This window comes from Onychostoma macrolepis, chromosome 05 (assembly GCF_012432095.1).
Source record: "Onychostoma macrolepis isolate SWU-2019 chromosome 05, ASM1243209v1, whole genome shotgun sequence".
In the NCBI taxonomy this organism is placed as follows: Eukaryota; Metazoa; Chordata; class Actinopteri; order Cypriniformes; family Cyprinidae; genus Onychostoma; species Onychostoma macrolepis.
The window spans coordinates 12620001-12646208 of NC_081159.1; the positions used below are offsets into that span (position 1 = coordinate 12620001).

The 26208-nt window shown below is 36.6% G+C and overlaps 2 protein-coding genes across 2 annotated transcripts; one reads left to right on the forward strand and one right to left on the reverse strand.

Moving 5' to 3' along the window:
* The first annotated feature begins 14514 nt into the window (after positions 1-14514).
* On the forward strand, positions 14515-15523 carry LOC131541311 (C-X-C motif chemokine 11-6-like). The gene is made up of 4 exons (XM_058776988.1): positions 14515-14629; positions 14749-14875; positions 14988-15077; positions 15211-15523. The coding sequence occupies exons 1-4, from the start codon at positions 14572-14574 to the stop codon at positions 15293-15295; spliced, it is 360 nt and encodes a 119-aa protein (XP_058632971.1). The 5' UTR covers positions 14515-14571; the 3' UTR covers positions 15296-15523.
* A 5846-nt stretch (positions 15524-21369) lies between these two features.
* LOC131541349 (C-X-C motif chemokine 11-6-like) lies at positions 21370-22412 on the reverse strand. Its single transcript, XM_058777037.1, has 4 exons — positions 22298-22412; positions 22038-22164; positions 21836-21925; positions 21370-21699 (listed from the first exon to the last, which is right to left on the reverse strand). The coding sequence occupies exons 1-4, from the start codon at positions 22353-22355 to the stop codon at positions 21615-21617; spliced, it is 360 nt and encodes a 119-aa protein (XP_058633020.1). The 5' UTR covers positions 22356-22412; the 3' UTR covers positions 21370-21614.
* Between the last annotated feature and the right edge of the window lie 3796 nt (positions 22413-26208).

Sequence of the window (26208 nt, forward strand, 5' to 3'; positions counted from 1 at the left end):
TTGCAATATGTTTCCCCCCTTCATAAGTGTGAGGTTCTTATTAAGACTCTATTTCATGTACAGAGGTAGTGAAAACTGATTTCTCTGAAAACAGAAGTTGGGTTCACGTTTGACGTGATGTCACTGATTTTCATCACAACATTGGTCATTTCATCATCCAAAATATTGTGTTTAGGTTTAAACATTTTAATAATTCATGCACATGGAGTAGAACGAATTTAATTTTTTGCTGTTGTCTGACCAAACAGTATTATAATAAAGGATGATTGCCAGTATAATAGATGCTTTAGCGCCTGTCCAGGGATTTTACATTTGATCCCTTCATTTATCTTGGGCTTCCAAGAGTGTTTGAAAGAATTTACACCAACTTCCAAAATTGCTGTAAAACAAATTATAATTCTTCCTCATTGGCCAGAGTAACCTTTGCACTAAAGGACACGAGACAAAGGCATTTCAAAGAAATGGGAAATCAAAACTGCTGTGCTTGTGAAACCAGGAACTGATTCCGCACTGTAAATCCCTGATCTTCTGACAGCTATGCACTGTAGCTGAACATCTCTGGCAATAACAGTCTTAGACAATCGTCAAACTTAAAAAGAAAAAAATGAAATGAAGACTGCAGCAGTTTTTGTTTTTCTTTCCTGTCTGCATGCAATGGAAGTACAAAGTGAGTGTTGCCAATTAAGACCTAATTTAATATTATATAACTGCATCTCGCACAAATGTTAGTTTGTTATCATACTGTTCTGCAGCTAATAAAGTATCATCTTTCTTCCAGGGCAGAAGTTTCACAAAGGCAGGTGCTTTCACACAGAATTTAATCAAGAGGGCTTTTGAAAAGATGAATAACATTTGTTGTTTGACCTATTGGCAATTTCTGAAATGAATAAATTATAGAATATAACAATATAGAATATTTAAAATAATATAGTTAACCATTTCTAATCTTTACAGAGCCCAGCAGTAGGTGCTTAGTGCCAGACCTGGATTAGCTGCTGTTTTGTAATGCAAATGAAGAACATCCTCAGATGCTATAGCTGACAGTTTGAACACATTGCATGAGTTTGCCTAGAACACAAATAAACTGTAAATATTTTCTGCTTGTTAATTTATGCAACTGGCTGTGTAGTAATTATAAATTTAAAATTATAAAACGTAATTGTCACAATTCGCTGTGGTAAGGAGAACAAGGGAACCGAGGAAATATTAAACAGACTTTAATCAAGGAATCACTTAGACTCACCCACAACAGGAGCTTAACAAACACAAGTAGACCTGACCAACATGAACTGAAAGGACTAGGGCTTTTAAACACAGGATAATAAGGGAGGAACGAGACACACCTGGAATCAAATTAACACAATCAATGGGAGGCAGAAAGTGGGTCGTTGAGCACATGGGGAGAAAACACACACACAAGACAGTCCACAATCCTGACAGTAATATAATATATATATATATATATATATATATATACACATTAGGGCTGTCAAATGATTAATCGTGATTAATCGCATCCAAAATAAAAGTTTTGTTTGCGTGATATATGTATGTGCACTGTGTATATTTATTATGTATAAATAAATACACACACATACAGTATATATTTAGAAAATATTTACATGCATATACATTCATATATTTATATTCTGACAATTTATATTATATATAAATATATTTAATATATAAACATAACATTTTTCTTAAGTATATACATGCATGTGTTTGTATTTATATATACAGTGAGGAAAATAAGTATATGAACACCCTGCTATTTTGCAAGTTCTCCCACTTAGAAATCATGGAGGGGTCTGAAATTGTCATCGTAGGTGCATGTCCACTGTGAGAGACATAATCTAAAAAAAAATCCAGAAATCACAATGTATGATTTTTAACTATTTATTTGTATGATACATCTGCAAATAAGTATTTGAACACCTGAGAAAATCAATGTTAATATTTGGTACAGTAGCCTTTGTTTGCAATTACAGCGGTCAAACGTTTCCTGTAGTTTTTCACCAGGTTTGCACACACTGCAGGAGGGATTTTGGCTCACTCCTCCACACAGATCTTCTCTAGATCAGTCAGGTTTCTGGCCTGTCGCTGAGAAACACGGAGTTTGAGCTCCCTCCAAAGATTCTCTATTGGGTTTAGGTCTGGAGACTGGCTAGGCCACGCCAGAACCTTGATATGCTTCTTACAGAGCCACTCCTTGGTTATCCTGGCTGTGTGCTTGGTCATTGTCATGTTGGAAGACCCAGCCTCGACCCATCTTCAATGCTCTAACTGAGGGAAGGAGGTTGTTCCCCAAAATCTCGCAATACATGGCCCCGGTCATCCTCTCCTTAATACAGTGCAGTCGCCCTGTCCCATGTGCAGAAAAACACCCCCAAAGCATGATGCTACCACCCCCATGCTTCACAGTAGGGATGGTGTTCTTGGGATGGTACTCATCATTCTTCTTCCTCCAAACACGTTTAGTGGAATTATGACCAAAAAGTTCTATTTTGGTCTCATCTGACCACATGACTTTTTCCCATGACTCCTCTGGATCATCCAAATGGTCATTGGCAAACTTAAGTCGGGCCTGGACATGTGCTGGTTTAAGCAGGGGAACCTTCCGTGCCATGCATGATTTCAAACCATGACGTCTTAGTCTTAGTCTTATATCTCAGAATTCTGAGAAAAAAAGTCAGAATTGCGAGTTTATATCTCAGAATTGTGAGATATAAACTCGCAATTCTGAGATATAAACTCGCAATTCTGACTTTTTCTCAGAATTCTGAGATATAAAGTCGCAATTCTGAGATATAAACTCGCAATTCTGAGATATAAAGTCGCAATTCTGAGATATAAAGTCGCAATTCTGAGATATAAACTCGCAATTCTGAGATATAAACTCGCAATTCTGAGATATAAACTCGCAATTCTGAGATATAAACTCGCAATTCTGAGATATAAACTCGCAATTCTGAGATATAAACTCGCAATTCTGAGATATAAACTCGCAATTCTGACTTTTTTTCTCAGAATTCTGAGATATAAAGTCGCAATTCTGAGATATAAACTGCAATTCTGAGTTATAAACTCGCAATTCTGACTTTTTCTCAGAATTCTGAGATATAAAGTCGCAATTCTGAGATATAAACTCGCAATTCTGAGATATAAAGTCGCAATTCTGAGATATAAACTCGCAATTCTGAGATATAAAGTCGCAATTCTGAGATATAAAGTCGCAATTCTGAGATATAAAGTCGCAATTCTGAGATATAAACTCGCAATTGCGACTTTTTATCTCGCAATTCTGACTTTTTTCTCGCAATTGCGAGTTTATATCTCACAACTCTGACTTTCTTTTCTTTATTTACAATTTTCATCGGAGATGCCTTGCTTGGTCGATATCTTACAACATTAAATACAGGAGATAAGATAATGCTAGAGCAAGATCATAGAGATGAAAGCGCGTTTTATGCGAGAGTGAAGGAAATCCACCTCCGTGCATTCATATATTCACTCTCATGTTACAATAATACGCTCTTTACTTGACAGCTGTTGTTAAAATAACGCGATAGAAGCTGCCTCAAACTCAGAAATATAAAGAAATGAAGAATATTGTGTCTGAAAGCTGTGCGTGCCGTCCCCCCTCCCGGTCCCTGCCCGGCGGTAATGGTACTGTCCAACCGCGAGCGCAGAACACGGAAATGGAGAATAATTAGTCATTTGTATGTTTGTTCAACAATCATATTCGGACGCAGCATTTATCTAGTTCATTTTGATAGTGCAAATTGAACAAAGCACTGCAAAGCCTTACACGGAGTTTCCTATTGTGAGAGAAAGTCAGAGTTGTGAGATATAAACTCGCAATTGCAAGAAAAAAAGTCAGAATTGTGAGATAAAAAGTCGCAATTGCGAGTTTATATCTCAGAATTGCGACTTTATATCTCAGAATTGCGACTTTATATCTCAGAATTCTGAGAAAAAAAGTCAGAATTGCGAGTTTATATCTCAGAATTCTGACTACTTTTCTCAGAATTCTGAGATAAAAAGTCGCAATAACCTTTTTTATTTTTTTATTAGAAATGTTACTACTTTTAGTTTAAAACATTCAATTTTGAAGATATAAGAAATTTTTAAACAATCGTTTGATGTGAAATAAGTTAAAATATAAGGACTTCAGACGTATTAGGGAAACATTAAAACAATGTTATACATCTCATTTTTAAAATGTTTGCAAAACTTTCTCGCTCGCAGCGGACAGAAATGGCATGAGCGGTGGGGGCCTGCGGCTCACACACAAACAAACAAACGCGCACACACACACACAGACAGGCACAAGCATGCTCATTCTGCAGAGAGAGAGAGAGAGAGAGAGAGAGAGAGAGAGAGAGAGAGAGATACAGAATTAAAGTTTAAACTAAACACAATTTTTGTAAACAGTTCGTTTGAGGCTGACTGGTATACCATGAAGACGTGATTCTCCATGAAGAATGTAAGACCATTTTATTTGTTAAAGTAAACATTTTTTTTATCCCTTCTCATTATTAGTCATGTTACCTATTTTATTTAAATTCTTTTTATACAACCAACAGAATATATGTGTGAGCGTGGGCTTGTGTCTTAAAACTGACTTGTTAAAATTGTTTATTTATTCTGCTTTTACCCTTAAATTCAATATCTTTTTTCTCAAGGATCCCAGAGATATAGAGAGAGAGAGAAAGAGCAAGAGAGAGAGAAAGAGCGTGAGAGGACTTTTCCAACTTAAACTAAACACATTTTTTTTTTGTAAACCTCTCATTCGAAGGATGGTGATGCTTGCAAAAGGAGAAATTATTTTTCTCTTGTTAAAATGTAAGAGGGTTTTAATTTATTTCCAATTCACTATTAGGAGTGTTATTTAATTACATTTTATAAAACCAACAGAATATATGTTTGTCTTAAAACTGACCTGTTAAAATTGTTTATTCTGTTCATCCTTTTACATACATCTCCCATAGAGGGAGAGTCCATAATACACCAGGCCTCAGAATGCAACCGCCACGTGGTCCACAGATGGGCAAACCCCCACCGGATGAGCATAAAATCTTCAAAACAATACTTGACAGCTCATTTATGGGTTTTCCACTTGTACAAACAACATATCTCATCCCCGGATGACGTTGGAATTTCACGCTTCTCCGATTTCCGCACAACTGGATCTCATTAACGGGTCAAGAGGTCAACACAACCTGGGTGGTCGCTATGCGGGTGGGCCATGTGGGGGAGGGGGAAAGGTCAAAAGGTCAAGTCATAAATCTTTTTGTCATAAGCCATGCCATATAGACTACTAACATGTTTAGTTTAGTTTAGTTTAGTTTATTTTCTTATATAGCACATTTCTACTGCCTTTGGAGCAGCCCAAAGTGCTGTACAAAGCATTCCAGCAAAACCAAACACGTAACAATGACAAACACAACATCTTAAAAAGAAACATACATTACGTCTCTCCTAAGTCGGATTCAAACACCATAACATAAAATGCTTCTTCAAACCCGTTTTAAGCGGACACTGAGGGGCAACCCGAATGTCTAGAGGTAGATTATTCCATAGACGAGGACCGGCAATCGAAAAGGCCCGATCCCCTTTTCGCTTAAGTCGGGACCGCGGTACCTGGAGCAATTGTTTGTCAGCAGATCGCAAGTTTTTCACAGGTTTATGCAAATTAACCAGATCTGACAAATACAAAGGTGCGAGACCATTTAAAATTTTGAAAATTATTACTAAGGCCTTAAAATCAATCCGGTATCTAACAGGTAACCAATGTAAGGATGCTAAAATTGGAGTTATTCTATCCCTCTTTCTCCTACCAGTCAATAGTCTAGCAGCCGCATTTTGGACAAGCTGTAATCGATTTATCAAAGACTGAGAAATTCCTAAATACACAACATTACAATAATCCAATCTTGACGATATAAAAGCATGGATGATTGTCTCCAGATTTCTAAATGAGAGCATTGGTTTAATCTTAGAAATTAACCTTAAATAGTAAAAACTAGTTTTCACCACAGTAATAACTTGTTTGATAAAATTCAGCTCTGAGTCAAAAAATACACCCAGGTTTTTTGCAAATGGATGAATATTCCTAGAAAGAGGCCCCAAATAACTAGAAATAAGTGTCGAAGAGCTAAGAGGACCGAAAACAACCACATCTGTTTTACTCTCATTTAAATGGAGAAAATTCTTAGCCATCCAGGATTTTACATCCTCTAGGCACTTGACGATTGTAGCACAAGACTTATCAACTGAGTGTAATGGGACAAACAACTGAGTATCGTCAGCGTAACAGTGATATGCAATCCCATGTTTCCTAAAAATACTCCCCAACGGTAGCATATATAGAGAAAACAGAATTGGACTTAATATGGACCCTTGTGGGAGCCCACAAGATAGAGGAACTGCAGAAGAAGAATGATTACCCACTGTAACCGATACAGACCTATTAGACAGATAAGAAGAAAACCACTGTAAAGCACTACCACTAATTCCAACCTCCTGCTGTAAACGATCTAACAAAATTCTATGGTGGATTGTATCAAATGCGGCAGTTAAATCGAGCAAAATTAAAATAGCAGAGTTACCAGAATCCAAAGTGAGCAAGAGGTCATTTGACACTTTAAGAAGAGCCATTTCGGTGCTATGGCGGGCCCTAAATCCTGATTGAAAACGGTCATGAATATGGTGATCTGATAAAAATGCGGACAATTGGAGAGAAACAGTCTTTTCCAACACTTTCGACAGAAAAGGCAATGTGGAAATAGGTCGAAAATTACTAAAATCAGATGTGTCAAGATTAGGGTTGTTCCGATTCCGATACTAGTATCGGAAATTCCACCGATACCACAAAAAAATCTGGCATCGGTATCGGCGAGTACTTGAACCCATGTACCGATCCGATACCATTCTTAAACAAGATCTATAGTTATGCCCGCTAGCTTTGCTTAACGCTGCAAATCGGAAATCAATTCTTCTTCGCTGCTCAGAATGCAAACACAGGAAGTTGTGCACAAGCAACCACTATTTAGAGCAGCAAAGAATAAATACAAACGTGGTAGCACATTGCCAGTAAATCACTCGCATATGCGACTAAATCTTCACCCTGGGCGACTAAATAGTGTATAATATTAGCCACTGGCTAATAAATGCTCAGATTATACTCGCCAGTGTGTGAGTTGGAGGCTATGTATAAGTTTAGCACAGATATATTGTCACCGCTGAACACTCTGACCAAGCGCTTCAGAGTTTCACTCTCCGTCAAGCGATCTGGGCTATTTTTCAGTTCATCTGAATGAATGCGCAGCGCACCTGTATTTGACGTACCGTAAGCTCTAGTGTGAGCTTTGCTTTTCGCCGTCGCTTTGCTTTTTTCCTCACATGCAAAGAGAGAGAGAGAGAGTCTTATGTAGCGTCAATTCTGCTTGGTATGTAAACGATATTCTTTGTTGTATTTTCCTGTCAGAATAACGGAGTTCCTTTGGAATTCTTCATCTTTTAAGGACTGCCGGGTTCTCCGGTAGTAGGCGGAGCTAATGCGCAAACGACAATCTCATTGGCTGGCGCTCACCTATAATCGTCCCTGTTTTGATTTCAGCAAATCAGTTCAAGCGAACGCAGACAACGTGATTAATATTCATGAATCCAGCAGCTCGTTAATCCTTAGTGCGTTTTATATTGTTCTTAGTAGAATTCATAGTATGATTATTATCTTATCAGTATTATTGATAGTTCCCCCCCCATTTTTTAGAGAAACACTGAATGACCAAAAAAGCACCACCACCAGTTCAGTTAAAATGACTGTATTCATGGTTACCAAGTTTCAATTCTAATTGCTAAAGTTATATCATTAAATAATACTCGATTATCATAATACATTTATAATGCTTCACTGACTGATGTTAAGAGTGTACTTTTAGATATTTAAATAGATTTTAAAAATGGAATGCCATTTTCCAAACATTATATATTATATTTTTTTGTTTACTCGCCAGACTATCTATCTATCTATCTATCTATCTATGGTGAAGCACACCATAAAATAATTGTATCTATACAGATCTAGTAGTACATACAGCTGTATAACCAGATACACACCCAGGTATCGGATCAGTACTCAGTATCGGCCGATACCCTGAGCCTAGGTATCGGAATCGGTATCGGGAAGGGAAAAAGGGTATCGGAACATCTCTAGTCAAGATTAGGCTTCTTCAGGGATGGCCGAATCACTGAGTGCTTAAAATAAGAAGGAACAATGCCAGAGCTCAGCGAGCTATTGATGATAGTCAGAACAGCTGGGCCAATCACACCTAACACCTCTCTAAAGAAACGAGTTGGCATAAAATCCACTGGAGAGGTGGACGGTTTTAATTTTAAAGTTAACTCTATCAATTTATCAAGATCAATTAGATAAAAATGCGTTAACTGAGCATTAACAGTCACCGAATTGGAAGATTCGGAGGCAACGTACATACTCGGAATAGATTCATATAAAACCTCAATCTTACTCCTAAAAAAATCCAAAAACTTTGTGCATAACTCAGGGTTAACGTCAGGAAAAGATGATTTCCTGGGATTAACCACTTTATCAAATGAGTTAAACAACACTTTAGGATCATGAGGATTTTTAGAGATTAAATCTGAGAAATATTCAATTTTAGCTGTTTTAACAGCACACTGATAGGCCGACATGCAGTTCTTAAAAATCTCCTTGGAAACCTGTAACCTATCCGATCTCCATTTACGTTCTGCTTTACGGCACTCCCGCCTAAGTGCACGGGTATGATGGTTGAACCAAGGGTGTGAGCTCGATTTAAAAACTTTTGGTTTTAGTGGTGCAAGTAGATCTAAAATATTTGTACAAGTCTCATTAAACAACACAGTTAGATCCTCAGTATTGTGGCTATTAGATGGCGCTTCTAACACTGTTCTAGCTGTGGACTCTAAATATGCATCGGAAAATTCCTCTGCAGTTGAGGAAGTTAATACTCGGGCGTAATACACATCATGCTGCTCACTTGAAAGGGAGTACGAGAGTAATATATTAAACATAACCGGCATATGATCAGACAAACAACTTTCAGTAATACTGAAGTTACATACTGGAAGTCCAAAAGATAAGACAAGATCAATAGTATGTCCTTGTGTATGAGTAGGTCCATTAATATGTTGGACAAGGTCAAAAGAATCAATGAGTTGCATAAACTCCTTCACCAGATAATGAGTAGGGCAACACACATGTATATTAAAATCACCCAAGATCAGTAATTTGTCCACAGTAGGAACTATATTAGACAGAAAAGTCCCGAACTCGTGAATAAAGTCCTTATTATATTTTGGAGGTCTATAAATAAGGACACAAGTCACAGAACTGGATAAATGAATTGTTAATATCTGCAGCTCAAATGTAGAATAATGCTGAGCGAGAGGAACTAGCCTACATTTAAAACCTTTTTTAAAAACAGTGGCCAAGCCTCCACCTCGACCCGCTAATCTCGGAGAATTGAAATAATCACAGTCCTCTGGTGTTAACTCTGCTAATGTATCCAACTCACCAGCGTTGAGCCACGTTTCTGTCAAAAATAAGAAGTCCAGATCTTGAGATATAAAAAAGTCATTTAAAATGAACGATTTGTTACTGATGGATCTTGCATTTACCATCGCCAATTTCACCTGCTGCGGGCCAATAACCATGAGTGAATCCGCTGATTTAACGTATTCCAAGGTCCGGAGGTTCCGAAAATCTACCTCCCTCTTGACATAACGATGTCTTGCTGATCGGCGAAAAGGGGCCTTTGTAGCCGGAAGAAGTGGAATGAGACCGACAGGCCGCAGCTCCGACGCGCCACGGCGACCAAACAGCGTGCAGCCTCCAGGCCGAACTCGGTGCAACCATACCGACGAAAACCCACAACTCTTCAGCCTAGCAAGAAGACCGCTGTATATGTATATTGAAAATACAGCAGAGGGCCTAAGACAGATCCTTGCGGCACTCCATGCTTTACTGATGTTAACTGATAACACCACCATGCATTGTGCATGCATAATCACTCTATTTTTAAAAAAATATGTAGCATGTAGCATGTAGCAAAAATATGTTGAAGTGACATTTCCAGATTTCACAAAAAGTTTTCTTGTTTTTTCAGTTTCAGTTTTGCTTTTCGTCAGCATGATTGTGCCAAGTCATTAGCTTAGACTTCAACACAATGTCTGATTAAGATCCTATATAAAGAAAAGGGTAGTGAAAACACATGAAAACACATTCCAGTGAAATGAGAAGTTTTGTCTAATGACCTGATTTGCAGTTTGTTTACAGTATGTCTTAAACTATTTGTTTGTTCAACATTGGTACTCTGATTAGTCACTTAATTTCATCATTAGAATATTTTCATCACTGAAATATTTAATAATCTGCAAACAAACATTACTTGCTTTATGTTAAGTGTTGAACATACCATACAAATATATGGCAAAACCCATTTTGACAAGAAACTTTTCCTAAAGGTTTGGTTTATGCCAGTTTATCCTCAAACTTACCTGTCTCACCAAATAAGTCTCATTAGAAAAACACGACCCAGGAGTGGTTAGAGAATAACTATAAAATAATTTATGGACAAATAACTCACATTATTAGCCAATATATGTCATCATCTTTTTACCATCAAATGTAACAAATATTGTTTAGACTGGCCTGAAAATAAAGAGGTAGTGAAAACAACTGACCATCTTCCACAGAAAATACACGTTTTGTCCCACATCCTTGTTTGTGGTTTCTTAATGTCTTCATAAATACATTAAACATCCACAAGCACACCAGCAAAACCAAAAGATCCCAGCCACACTTTGTGATGATGGAAATGGATCATTATTATTTTTTTAATTACACAGACCAAAAATGACTGTAACAGAACTTGCGTTAAATAGGTAAAGGTAAATATTTGTAAATTTGATCAACTCGCTAAAAAAAAAAAAAAAAAACCTTTGGCTATAGAATATGACATGCTTAATATAACTTAATTAGCAAGTACATTTAATGAAGTAAAATATTCACTGGTAGAAATGGTAACCACAAAAACTATAACATAACAGAAACCTTCTTTAAATGTAGAACATAACAGTATTTAACATGTAAAAAAAAAAAACACACATAAAATCACATCAGTTGACAGAATTTACACACAGTATTAAACAGATGCAATATATATATATATATATATATATATATATATATATATATATTTATATTAGGTAACAAAACTTTACATAAAGGTTTAAGCATTAATTTTGTTTTTGTTTTTTTCAAATTTGCAATCATGCATTTATTTAAGTTGTAGCAGTAGATCCTGTAGTGTTACTGTGGTGTTAAATCTGTAATATTTGGGTTACTACATTGAAAATGTCCTTTAATGATGACCAGCAGCTAATACCCTGACACTAAGCAGGGTTGAGTCTGGTTAAGACTTGGATGACAGACCTCTTTGGGAAAACACAGCAAGAAAAAAAAATCTGTAGAAAAATGTATATTATCCTACCTAGCAGAAATGGGTTTTGGTGGTTGAGGGGAGTGGGTGATTAAGAATGATATAAAACTTGACTATCGAGAAAGCTGATTTCAGTAAAGGCTAGTACCACATTTACATCCAACTGGTAATCAGCCTTAAATTAAATTACAACTTCACACTGTAGCTATAAACTACTAAATCAGCAGAATTCAGTCAGACTGAATGCACAGAAATTGTTGGTTGTTACTTGGGTGCCTGTCACTGTGTACTGTATCTGTATTTTATCTTCACAGATTTCTTTAAAACAATAGGTCATTATCATTAAAATTATTGAAAAGATTGTTTTAATAAAGAGGTTCAGGTTCATTTTCTTAATTTATACACATGTATACAACAGATTGTCATGCAGACAGTAAAAGCCATCAAGTTCAATCAATTAAAATGTTTTGAAAATAACTGAAATGCACCAAGAGTTTTTCACTTTCAATGTTTCTTCAAGCCATTTCTCCTGTACCTGCCCTCACTCACAACATTAACACATCCCTTCACACTGGAGTTTTTCCCTCAGCATTTAAGCCCTGTACACACCAAGCCGACGGTCAGCCGTCGGCCAACATCAGGCCGCCGGGGAGCATCCGTCGGGCTAGTTTGTTTGGTGTGTTCCACTCGTCGGCTCTCGTCAGGCTCACGTTGGCGGTAGTTTGCTGTCGGGCTGTCGCGGATTGTCGGTGAGAGAGAGAACTCTGATTGGATGTTCAATTTAGCAAACGAGTCCGTGCAGGAGAATTAAAGCGAAAGTGATTAAAACGGGCAAGTAAATGAAGGCGGCACAGACAAAAGGCTGTTTTTTGATGTGACATGATCTTGCCCAAGCATTCCAATATGCGAATGTTTTCGCATATTGGACAACATGAGCTGCTTAAAATAATGAAAGTTATCAACGTTACTGATATTCAAAATGGTAAGTAAGCGCTGCTTCGTTTACGTTTCGTATATCTGCATTTATCTTGTATATCTTTGTTTCGGTTTCTCCGTTTGAATAACGAATATTTACTATTGATAGCTGCTGATATAGAACTCCTCTCACTCAGTTCAGTGTTTACTTTGCAGTCGGCTGAAGTCTGTGCGGTGTGTTCACATGCAGCTTTCTTGTCCGACGCTTTTTTGTTTCGTCGCCGCTAGTTCTTTGAAGTCGGCTTGGTGTGTACCGGGCTTTAAAACAGGCTCGTATAACCCCACTTCTAAAGAAACCCACTCTTAACCCAACTCTTTTAGGGAACTATAGACAGTTTCCCTTCTACCTTTCATAGCAAAAACGCTTGAACGAAGTCTCTGCCTTTCTCACACAGAACAACCTCCTGGACAGCAACCAATCTGGCTTCAGAAGTGGACATTTGACCGAAACTGCCTTGCTCTCAATTGTTGAAGCCCTAAGACTTGCAAGAGCGGCTTCCAAGTCTTCATTACTTATCTTGCTGGATCTGTCCGCTGCTTTTGATAAGGTCAACCACCAGATACTCCTGTCAACCCTATTGAGAAAGGGCATAACAGGAACCGCACTTCAGTGGTTTGAGTCTTACCTCTCAGATAGGTCCTTTAAGGTATCTTGGAGAGGTCAAGTATTCAAGTTGCAACATCTAGCTACTGGGGTGCCTCAGGGCTCAGTTCTTGGACTGGACCACTTCTCTTCTCTGTCTACATGGCATCACTAGTTTCTGTCATTCAGAAACATGGCTTTTCATTTCACTGCTATGCTGATGACACACAACTCTACCTCTCATTCCATCCTGATGATCCGACGATAGCTGCTCACATTTCAGCATGTCTAACAGACATTTCTTGGTGGATGAAAGACCATCACCTTCAACTCAACCTAGCTAAGACAGAACTGCTTGTAGTTTCAGCAAACCCATCACTTCATCACAATTTCACTTTCCAGTTAGGCTCATCAACCAAAACTCCTTCAAAAACAGCCAGAAACCTTGGAGTTGTGATTGATGATAAGATGAATTTCTCAGACCACATTGCTAAAACTGCCCGGTCCTGCAGATTTGCATTATACAATATTAGGAAGATCAGGCCCTTTCTTTCGGAACATGCAACACAACTTCTTGTTCAAGCTCTTGTTCCGTCTAGACGTGACTATCAGTTTGCACTGGCTACCAGTAGCTGCTCGCATAAAATTCAAGGCATTAATGATTGCCTACAAAACCACCTCTGGCTCTGCACCCCTTTACCTAAATTCAGTACTTCAGACCTATGTGCCCTCTAGAAGCTTGCGTTCTGCAAGTGAGCGACGCATTATTGTGCCATCCCAAAGAGGCACAAAATCACTTTCACAGACTTTTACATTAACTGTTCCCACCTGGTGGAATGACCTGCCCAACTCAATCCGAGCAGCTGAATCCTTAACCATCTTCAAGAAACGGCTAAAAACACATCTCTTCCATCTTTATTTGACCCTCTAAATCTAGCACTCTCTATTCTAATTCTATTTTATCTATCTGTTTTTTTTTTTAAACACACACTTGACCCTCTATCAATTGCATATTTATTCTCTAACTGCTAGCTTTTCTTGAAAAACTAACACTAACTTTCTTTTTTCTATTCTATCTACTTGTTTCTTTAAAAAAAATTTAAAAAAAACCTTAATACGTGTACTGCGTTAGGCTAACCGTGACTTATCATAGCACTTGCATGTTGTTGCTCTTTTGTTGGCTTTGATTGTTTTTTTTTGTTTTTGTTTTTTTTAAATGACTACATGTAAATGCGATTAAGCAATATTTCCTTCATCATTTTATGGAAAGTTACAAACAGGGTGCCCTAAGTCAAGGCTTCTCTAAGGTTTAAGGACAGTGCTTCCGAGAAATCGCAATAAAAGAGAAAAAAGAGAGGAAGCTGGAGTATTGAAACCTAAAAAGAGAACTAAAACTGATGGGAAACCCCGATCCTACAGTATTTAAATGAACTCCTGCAGTCCTTCAGTCATAATCTCACTGACCCAGACATAACACAAGCACAGTTCAACGACAACAAGAAGACAATGAAGACCACTGCAGCTTTTGTTCTTCTTGCCTGCCTGATGGCTGTAGGGGTGAAAGGTGAGTTTGAGCTCTGAGAATCTCAGATCAAGAGCATTCAGCAATCTTCAGAACATGTATATGTTTATGGTGATGTTCTGCAGCTAATAGACTCTAATGAAATGGCATTTCTCTTCCAGGACAGAACAGGTCTTCAAAGGGCAGGTGCTTCTGTGCAGACAAAGGTGCAAACATGGTTTTAGTGAAGAACATTGAGAAGGTTGAAATCATCCCTCCAAGTCCATCTTGTCGCAAACATGAGATTATGTAAGCATAGCCTACATTTGTAAACATTCATTTATTTTCATTTTCAATTAATTCGTCAACTGTAAAACAAACCCAAGTAAGATTCAGCTCATTGCTTTTTGCTCTTTCATAGTGTCACTCTGAAGAACGGAGCAGGACGGAAATGCATGAATCCAGAGTCAAAATTCACTCAAAATGTCATCATAAAGGCTCTTGAAAAGAGGTGAGAATATCTTTATATTTAATCATGCTTCACATACTTATTCAATGCAAAGATGTAGATTTGTGGCAGAGAGAAAAAAAGCAAGAATTAATTGGAAATTGAATTAAATGCAAAATATTTCTGATCTTCACAGGAGCCAGAAGACACACAGTACAACTGCTTCTGTGCCACTGAAGAGCACCATGACGTCATCATCAGCGCCAACATCCTTCAAATGACTTCATAGACTTCAGATGAATTAATATTCTGCCTCATAAGTTGGAGTTCAATTTAGAAAAAAAATTAAAGCTAAAAATATTTCCTATGTCTAAGCTGATTAAATTATTTTTTTATCTGACCACTGGGTTGTTTTCACAAATGTGTCATATGTACAGTCTTTTTATAATTTGCTTTATGATTGTATTTTTATTGTCCACAAAGATGTGTCAAATAAAGCTTTTATATCTGTAAAATATGTCTTCTGACTTCTTTCAGAATAGTTCTTGCATTCTGACATTCTGAGTGAAAATGCATATAATAATCCATTTACAATAAGCAATAGTCTCATTTGCTTCTAAAACACAAGGTATGGGATGTGAAAACTCAGTTAAGTTTTAAAGACTGCTACTCTTTTAAACAGTGTCTCAGTTGATGGTATAAAGACTTTTGCCAGTGCAAACTAATGCAGATTGCCACTGCACTAGATAAATCAATCAACTGAAAATGACATTCAAGCTACATTTCCATCCCACATAATGAATTAAAACAAAATCTAGGCAGCTACTTCCAACTGTGATCAGAAGAAACTGTTATAAAAAAGCCTTAAACGTCTTTCATTGCATCATTACAGCAGACATCGAGACCCCATATGCTCGCTCTATCTATCTATCTATCTATCTATCTATCTATCTATCTATCTATCTATCTATCTATCTATCCACCTATACGTCTACCTATACATACACTGCCATTCAGAAGTTCAGTAAGGTTTTTAATTAGGATCTTTGTTGGCAAAATGGCAAAATATAAATCTTTTGTAACAATATATACACTACCGTTTTTATTTTTTTTTTTAAGTAAAAAATTTTATTCGCCAAGGATGTGTTAAATTGATCAAATGTTTTTATTCACTCATCAAAGAATCCTAAAAAAGTATCACAGTTTTTTTCAACTACTTACACACAAAATACTTGTCACACAATTTCTGAAACCTGACACTCAAACACCAGAACCACACAACAAATTTGCAAAACCATACACTAATTCTCAGCCTTTCACTCAATTTTCAATTTCATAAAAGTCTTTTTGCAAAACACAATATACACAATTCTCTATGTAACACACAAAAATCTAACAGGAAGTATCTTGATTTCCTTTTTCAAACATAACCAATCAAAATGCCACACTAATTCATCAGTGTCTCACACTAACTCCTCACATGTGCAAACACTCATTGCTTTACTTACAGTTTTTTCTGAATGTTTAAACCCTAACTGTGATTCTTATAGCACAATTTCTAAAACTATTAATACTTATAGCAAAACCACTCACTGAGTTTGCAAAACTAAAAGCACAAACACTGCTTTGCACTCAGTTTGCAATTTTGTAACACACACTTTGCAAAACTGTAGGTACAATCCACTGCACAGCACTCTTTTTGCAGAACTGTAAACACAACTCACTGCTTTACACTCAATTTCCAAATGATCAACACACTCCTAGCAAAACTATACACATTTATGGCTATTATTTACACTATTTTGCCAACTGTCTGGCACACTGTCACATGTGAAAACTGTTTTAGATAATTAGTTAACTTTGCAATCAGCCTAAGCACTATAAATAAGCTACAGGTAAGCTGTCCGTGTGGAGTACAATGGAGGGAGCAGGAAGAGTGAGAAGAGTGAGAATTAGAGGAGGCTGAGGAAGAGGACATGGAGGTGAAGAAGAAGTAGGAGGAAGAAGACGTGGAGGTGAAGAAGTAGGAGGAAGAGGAGGAGGAAGAGGACGACAAGGACAAGGAGGTGAAGTTAGAGGAAGAGGACAAGGAGGAGCAAGTGGAGGACGAGGAGGGGAAGAGGAAGGGTAAGAAGAGTAAGAAATAGAATTACTGATGACATCAGAGCTACAATAGTGGACCATGTAATCAACCATGGAATGACCCTGAGGGAAGCTGGCCAACGGGTTCAGCCTAACTTGAGCCGCTACACTGTAGCATCATAAGAACATTTCGAAATGAGAATCGGTTAGTACAGTCACTTTGCACTAAGATTTGTAGCACTGCCATATTCTAATGAGAAACACAACAATACCATAGATGTAAAAATACTGAAATTGTTACTTTACAGAATTGCTAGACGACCAGATGCTGGGGGCAGAGGAAGAATGTTCACTGCAGAACAAGAAACCCATATAGTCAATATGGTGATTGCAAATAATTCCATAAGGCTACGAGAAATTCAGCAGCGCATAATTGAGGATGAGACCACCTTCCAAAACATACACAATTTGAGCATTTCTGTATTAGGTCGTGTACTTGCCCGCAACAGAATCCGAATGAAACAAATCTACAGAGTACCTTTTGAAAGAAACAGTGAACGTGTAAAACAGCTGCGATATGACTATGTGCAGGTAAGCTATAGTATCATTGGTACTGAATCTGGAACTGCATACTGTAGTGCTGTGCATGGGCCTGCTGTGCTGAATTTGTTTTGTCTTGTCTAGAGAGTGATGGAAGCTAGAGGCAGATGCCATGGGTCATGAGCAGTTTTTTGTGGATGAGGCTGGTTTTAACCTCACTAAGACAAGGAGACGTGGCAGGAACAATATTGGACTCCGTACATAATCAATGTCCCAGGACAACGTGGTGGTAACATAACTATGTGTGCAGCTATAAGTCAAAATGGTGTTGTTCACCATCATGCAACCCTGGGCCCATATAACACTGCACACATTATTACATTCCTGGACACCTTACATGACATGCTCACTAATGTTCAGAGACCAGAGCAGACCAGATACGTCATCATATGGGACAATGTTAGTTTCCATAGGGCTGCTTATTACAGTTTTTCTCGATTGCTAACACACTATAACTGATTCATTTGGCCCAGTTTTCCAAACCATTCATACAGTTCTCAAAACAAAGACATGTTTCTCAAAACTTTTAACACATTTCACTTGTTTGCACACACGTTCCAATTTGCTCAGTGTTTTCTGCAAAACTCTACACAAAAACGCCATCATTTTGCACAGGTTTACCCATGTTCTCATTTAGAAAACACAAACACACAATATAATTAACTCAAGCATCAAAAAATGAACACAAACAGCACATGTTTATCCATGTGTGAACATTCAGTAGCAAAACTGATGACACACAGGTCAGAATCTCAGGATGATATGCACAGGAGCACAAGTGATTATGTGTTTTGGAAAATGAATCCTGGTAGTGGGAGACAAAGAGGAATAGGAGGAGATAAGAAAAAATTAAGGGGATGAGGTCAAAGGTCGTTTGTTCCTGATGAAATACAAAGCACTATAGTTGAGCATGTTCTTCTGCATGGACTGACCGTGAGGGAAGATGGCCTACAGGCTCATCTACAAGGTTTCAATACTACTGACACATACAATATAATTACAGCACATAGCAGCAGTACTTCAGATGAGAGAACTTTCATTATTCTATGTACAGTAAATAATGTAGCACATGTTGTACACCCTCAAATTTATTACTGTTGAAATGATTTGTAGCCAAGTAGTCCTTACATCTACTCTATTTTTGCAGAACTGAGAGACGACTGTCGAGGGGAGGCAGAGAAGTCTTTTTTCAGAAGACTAAGAAACCGCTATAACAAATAAGGATACTACCAATACTGTAATGCAATTTGGCTGAGGATGCTGAATGAATGAATGAATGAATGAATGTATTTATATATATACAGTGGGGGGGGGAAAGTATTTAGTCAGCCACCAATTGTGCAAGTTCTCCCACTTAAAAAGATGAGAGAGGCCTGTAATTTTCATCATAGGTATACCTCAACTATGAGAGACAAAATGAGAAAAAAAATCCAGAAAATCACATTGTAGGATTTTTAAAGAATGAATTGGTAAATTCCTCGGTAAAATAAGTATTTGGTCACCTACAAACAAGCAAGATTTCTGGCTCTCACAGACCTGTAACTTCTTCTTTAAGAGGCTCCTCTGTCCTCCACTCGTTACCTGTATTAATGGCATCTGTTTGAACTCGTTATTAGTATAAAAGACACCTGTCCACAACCTCAAACAGTTCAACTCCAAACTCCACCATGGCCAAGACCAAAGAGCTGTCAAAGGACACCAGAAACAAAATTGTATACATTACTGCTCTAGAGGAGATCTGCATGGAGGAATGGGCCAAAATACCAGCAACAGTGTGTGAAGACTTACAGAAAACGTTTGACCTCTGTCATTTCCAACAAAGGGTATATAACAAAGTATTGAGATGAAATTTTGTTATTGACCAAATACTTATTTTCCACCATAATTTGCAAATAAATTCTTTAAAAATCCTACAATGTGATTTTCTGGATTTTTTTTCTCATTTTGTCTCTCATAGTTGAGGTATACCTATGATGAAAATTACAGGCCTCTCTCATCTTTTTAAGTGGGAGAACTTGCACAATTGGTAGCTGACTAAATACTTATTTGCCCTACTGTATATATATATATTTATTTATTTATTCATTCATTCACAGTAACTGACAGTATAGTCCAGTGTGTGTTTACTGTATATTCAGTTGTTTGGTCTTTGAACTTTTCTCTTCTAGTGCTTTTCATCTACTATAAGATATCTTTACAGTCGTGTAATGAAAGTCAACTTTTCTTAAAGTTTATTGCTGAATTTTACTGTATCTGCACCGCTCTATTTATGCTGTATACTGTAACAGACATTGACTAGCAAAAGGATTCCTGTTTCCCAAAAGGAGGTTTTTGTAACAGTGTTTTGAATTGATCTCACTAGTATTCTCTAGACAGGAACGTAGTCTGAGTATTTGACAGGTTTGTGTATCATCTGAGGCCAAAGTTTGAGTCTGACAAAAAAGAATATGTTTTTGACTAAACTATTTGATTTTGCCCTGGAAGTTTGAAGTTTACACAAGTTGGTGTGTAATTTTGAGATTGTGTTTATAGTTGTGAGAAAATGGTGAATTGTTTCATGAATTGTGTGTTAGCAATCGAGAAAAACTGTAATGTGATGGCTTGTGTTAACTGTTTGATACGAAAATACCATTTTTACGAAGGTTTGAAGAGTTAAGCAAGGTTTATTAGCTTTTGCAAGAAAACTACAATGTTTTGCTGATTTGGTGAAGGGTTTTCTTATTTGTGTGTAGAGTTTTGCAAAAATAGCCAATAGTTACAAAAAATGTGCTTAAGCCATCAGAAAAAACTGTAACACCAACCAATCATGTGTAACGTCTGTCTAGGATCAGTGATGGCTGATTACACTTTGTTTTAAAAGAAAAAACCCTTTTAGCCTTTTGACATTTGCATATAAATTACTGACCTGGCCTCAACGTTTACATTTATATTGGTACTAAATTGCAGATGGTCTTTATCACTATCAAAAGGATGCTAAACAGATCGTCTGTATCAAGCTTCAAACACATTCCACAGAAGGGGGGGTGACCCCCTGTGCCAGGGACCAGACTAGTTGTCTGTCTTCACAATTTCCAATACACGTCACACACACACCTAAAGACATTTTCTCTATTTAGGCCATAATTAAGCAGTTATAAATGTCTCTGCTATATGCATGTGTTGCATGTATATTCCCCTGTTATATTAACTTAGTTAAAACCCTTTTCTTGTATTAGTTAGACGTTAAATGCCTATTTTCCAGTGTATGAGTGTATCTCTTCTGTAATATCATTTGGAGATTACCTTCTTGGTATCAAAATGATCTTCTCTTTATTTCTCACACAATAATGTACACTATGTGATCGTGAAATGCATCGCACAATTCTTACTATGTTTTGAATTAAGTCGTGATCACGAGAAAACAAGATGGGAAAAAAAATAATGCATGGCCGCTTAGAACTTCCGTACTTACTCACTAATACAGAAAAAAAAACAATATTGTGAAATATTAAAATTTAAAATAACTGTTTTCTGTTTTAATAAAATATAATTTCTTCATGTGATGCTAAGCTGGATTTTGATCAGCCATTTCTCCTGTCTTCAGTGTCACATGATCATTCAGCAATCATTTTAATATGCTGATTTATTATCAGTGTTGGAAACGGTTGTGCTGCTTAATAGATCAGAAAACATATTTTACGGATATAAAAGCTTTATTTAACACAACTTTGTGGACAATGAAAATACAATCATAAAGCAAATTATAAAAAGACTGTACATATGACACATTTGTGAAAACAACCCAGTGGTCAGATAAAAATAATTTAATCAGCTTAGACATAGGAAATATTTTTAGTTTTAAAGTTTTTTTTTTTTTCTTTTTCTAAATTGAACTCCAACTTATGAGGCAGAATATTAATTCATCTGAAGTCTATGAAGTCATTTGAAGGATGTTGGCGCTGATGATGATGTCATGGTGCTCTTCAGTGGCACAGAAGCAGTTGTACTGTGTGTCTTCTGGCTCCTGTGAAGATCAGAAATATTTTGCATTTAATTCAATTTCCAATTAATTAATTCTTGCTTTTTTCTCTCTGCCACAAATCTACATCTTTGCTTTGAATAAGTATGTGAAGCATGATTAAATATAAAGATATTCTCACCTCTTTTCAAGAGCCTTTATGATGACATTTTGAGTGAATTTTGACTCTGGATTCATGCATTTCCATCCTGCTCCGTTCTTCAGAGTGACACTATGAAAGAGCAAAAGCAATGAGCCGAATCTTACTTTGAAATTGTTTTACAGTTGATAAATTAATTGAAAATGAAAATAAATGAATGTATACAAATGTAGGCTATGCTTACATAATCTCATGTTTGCGACAAGATGGACTTGGAGGGATGATTTCAACCTTCTCAATGTTCTTCACTAAAACCATGTTTGCACCTTTGTCTGCACAGAAGCACCTGCCCTTTGAAGACCTGTTCTGTCCTGGAAGAGAAATGCCATATATTTTATTATACATTATATATTTCAGTCTATTAGCTGCAAAACATTACCATAAACATGTGTTCTGAAGATTGCTGAATGCTCTTGATCTGCGATTCTCAGAGCTCAAACTCACCTTTCACCCCTACAGCCATCAGGCAGGCAAGAAGAACAAAAGCTGCAGTGGTCTTCATTGTCTTCTTGTTGTCGTTGAACTGTGCTTGTGTTATGTCTGGGTCAGTGAGATTATGACTGAAGGACTGCAGGAGTTCATTTAAATACTGTAGGATCGGGGTTTCCCCTCAGATTTAGTTCTCATTTTAGGTTTCAATACTCCAGCTTCCTCTCTTTTTTCTCTTTTTATTGCGATTTCTCGGAAGCACTGTCCTTAAACCTTATGGAGAGATGCCTTGACTTAGGGCACCCTGTTTGTAACTTTCCATGAATTAGGAAGGAAGTATTGTTTAATTAGACTGGAATATCTGTGTGAACCTACACCCCTCAACCACCAACATCTCTATCTGCTAGAACATTATCTGTTTTTCTACTGATTTTTGTTTTCTTACAATGTAGTTTACCAAAGAGGTCTGCTATCCACGTCCTAACCAGACTCATCCCTGCTAAGCAGCAGCAGACTTGATCTTTCCAAGAATGAGGAAGGAATCATTTGAATGATTGTTTTCTTTTGTCAATATTAGACTATAATTGCAATGAAAAGAATTAGGCTAATAAAAGTCAAGTCGCCTTAATTTATATAGCGCTTTTAACAATACAGATTGTGTGAAAGCAAATAAAATAAAGTGTATAGAAACAAATAATAAAGAAAATAGTGTGTCAATAATGCAAAAGGGCATTATTCATTTCATTTCATTTCATCATTGAATTCAGTGATGTCATCGCCCAGCTCAGTTCAGTTTAAACACTAGCTGTGCAATCAAGGCAGCGATATCACTGGAAATTAAAAACGGTAAGAAACAAACAAACAAACAAAAAACATAAACATTGTGAAATTTAATACACATAAAAAATAAAATAAAAATTACAGACAGACTGTCAGTATTATTGGGGATTCCCAGGAGAACAAAAAGTGCACTTCCATAAGGTACTTAAAGTGCTTTGTTTTCATGCACTCATTTCGTACTTAACATACTAAAAATTATTCTTTTGTACTTCCTAAAATAATCTTAAGAACACCTAGTGCACTCAAATGTGCTCATTACCACTTGTAGTACACTTGAACCCATCCTTCATACACTAGTGGGTTCAAGTGTATTATAAGTGGTATCTAAATACATTTTTTAAACGCAGAGATAATATGCTAAAAGCACATTTTAGTTCATATTCATGGTGTCCCAAAATAGCACATTTGAGTACACTTAGATGTTCTTGAGATTATCTTAAGTACTAAAGAATATTTTTTTATACTATATAGTACATTAAGTACAAAATTAGTGTGTGAAAATAGTGCACTTTAAGTACATTATGGAAGTGCACTGAGTTTCCGTTGACTCTTTATGCAGGTAACACTGCACCAGTAGGCGGCGTAGCAACAAGTAAGTGAGTCACTGAACCATTTTTCAATAGATTTGTTAAAAAAAACAATACATTCAGGTACAAAACAAGTGTGATTATGAGTGAGTCAGTGAATCAACTGAATCGTTCAATAGGCAGGGGTATAGCTGGACCTTTTTACTGTTGCACAAGACCCATTGAAATGCTGCTGTGCTCTAGTAAAATATCTCAATGGAAATGACTGCATACCAACCTAAGAATCAAAATACATATAAAATGTAAGTCACTCAATAATGATTCCTTGTTTATTGAACTATTGTATGCATTGTGCTGTTGTTCTGTGGCTTTGTGCAGTCAGCTGAATCACAGTGTGATGATGTAAACCACGAACTACACAGACCAACACTTTTAAAAATAGTGCTCAATAGAGGTCAGTTGTTAGTGGTTCTCACTACCCTTTTACTTTACATTGCATGTTCTATTTTAAAGTCTTTGATAAAAACAGTGACTTATAGAAATTTGGAAATGCTGACATGCACAAATGTCATCAATATGGGAAAACTTGTATAAGACTGGTATAATTACTGCTATAAACAGCTATTTTGTCAGGCATATCAATACAGTATAAAGAGAATATATACACTGCTGTTTAAAAGTTTGGGATCAGTAAGATTTTGAATGTTTAAAAAAAAAAAAAGGTCTCTTATGCTCACTAAGGCTGCATTTATTTGATCAAAAATACAGAAAAAAAACAGTAATATTGTGAAATATTATTACAATTTAAAATAACTGTTTTCTGTTTTAATATATAATTACTTCCTGTGATACTAAGCTGAATTTTGATCAGCCATTCAAACAGAAATCATTCCAATATGCTGATGTATTATCAGTGTTGGAAACAGTTGTGCTGCTTACAGTTTTTTTTCAACTGCTTACACACATTTTCAAAACTATGCCTCTTTTTTTTTCAAAACTTTACACACAAATCCAAGAATTACACACACAAAATGAAAAATGCCTCACATCTCTTGCAAAATGAAGCACTGAATTCAAAATATCACAAACATATCTCAAAAGCAAACATTTGTCTTAGGTTGCAAACACCTTTGCCATAATATTGTATTTTTGGATATATCATATACACACAGTTATTCAAAACTTAAAGCTCTTATTTCATGAGTTCCTATGTACATTTCTGTACAAGATTGAAAGTAATTGGCAGAGAGATGTTGAAAAATTCATGGTAAACACGAAAGCAAAATTGAAATCAAACTTTTATTTTTTACTGTAAGCATTTGTGGTTGTGAAGACAGTATCACACAGTACGAAAGAAAAGAAATACATCAACCACGTGTAGAAGTGTATTTATAGGCCTATTCTTCTAAAGCCATGTGTAGCGAATTAGCTTAAAAAAAAGGGAATTATTTATAATTAATTATAACTGGTTATAATTAATAATAAATATTTAGATTATATCTTAGAACTAACTGTAGCAGAATTGATATTACAATTACTTGATCTGTCCGTCCACCGAGCAGACAATATAATTATTTATCAATTCTAGGAAGATTACTTTCCTGGCCAAGGAACAATAGCCTTCCTGCTTATACAGAGCTAGCAGTAGTTTAGCATGTAGCAAGGATCAATCATTCAGTGACTTTGAAATGTGAGCGGAACACAGAGACAATCAATTGTGAATATAAGGGATTTAATAAACGAAACTATAACTAACATACAAACAAACTAAGCAAAACATACATATATAGAATGAAGGAAAGTAAGGAAAAGAGAGAGAAGAGCAAAGAATGGCAGTATTTCACATCAATTAACCACAACCTAAAATGAGAATCATCAAAGACACAATTCACCTTAAAAGGGGTTCAAACTTAAACACGCATCTAATTAGTTGTAAATGGTTACTTGCATTGGTTTGTTGCTGAATAAGAGTAGTGATGCGGTAGACGAGGTCCTCGATGATTTCTTTAGGAGGGAGTTGAAGAAGTCTGCAGAAAGTCCACAAAGTTACTTGAAGGTAAACACTGCCAGAAGGTTAAACTCAAGAGGAGAGTTTTGGAGTGTGTTTGTCTCAAGAAGAAGAGTTTTTGAGCGATGATTAGTCTGGGTTCAGAACTTTTAATGGTTCATGGCCGCACCTATTTGGTGGGTGGAGTGGCCAATCAGAGGCATGTATTTTGAGCGGGAGAGATACCCTTTGTCTCCGTTTATGGCCCATTCGCATTTTATTGCTGATCTGGACCGCTAGAGCAGCTTTTAATGTGCCCCCCTGTCAACAAGCTTTGCTCTTTTTGTACAATGAAAGTGTTATGGGATAATTAGTAACTTACAATGTTTTTATTAAATCCACATAAAATACAAAGTCAGTGGTATTATATGTTTATGGTATGACACTCATTTTATGGTATGACATCTGGTACTTAAGTAAAAAGACGGATTTTTATGCAAAGTTAATATTACACTATTAGGCTACTTTGCATAATACAGAACATAATCTATAAAGGTGCAAAATGCATTTAC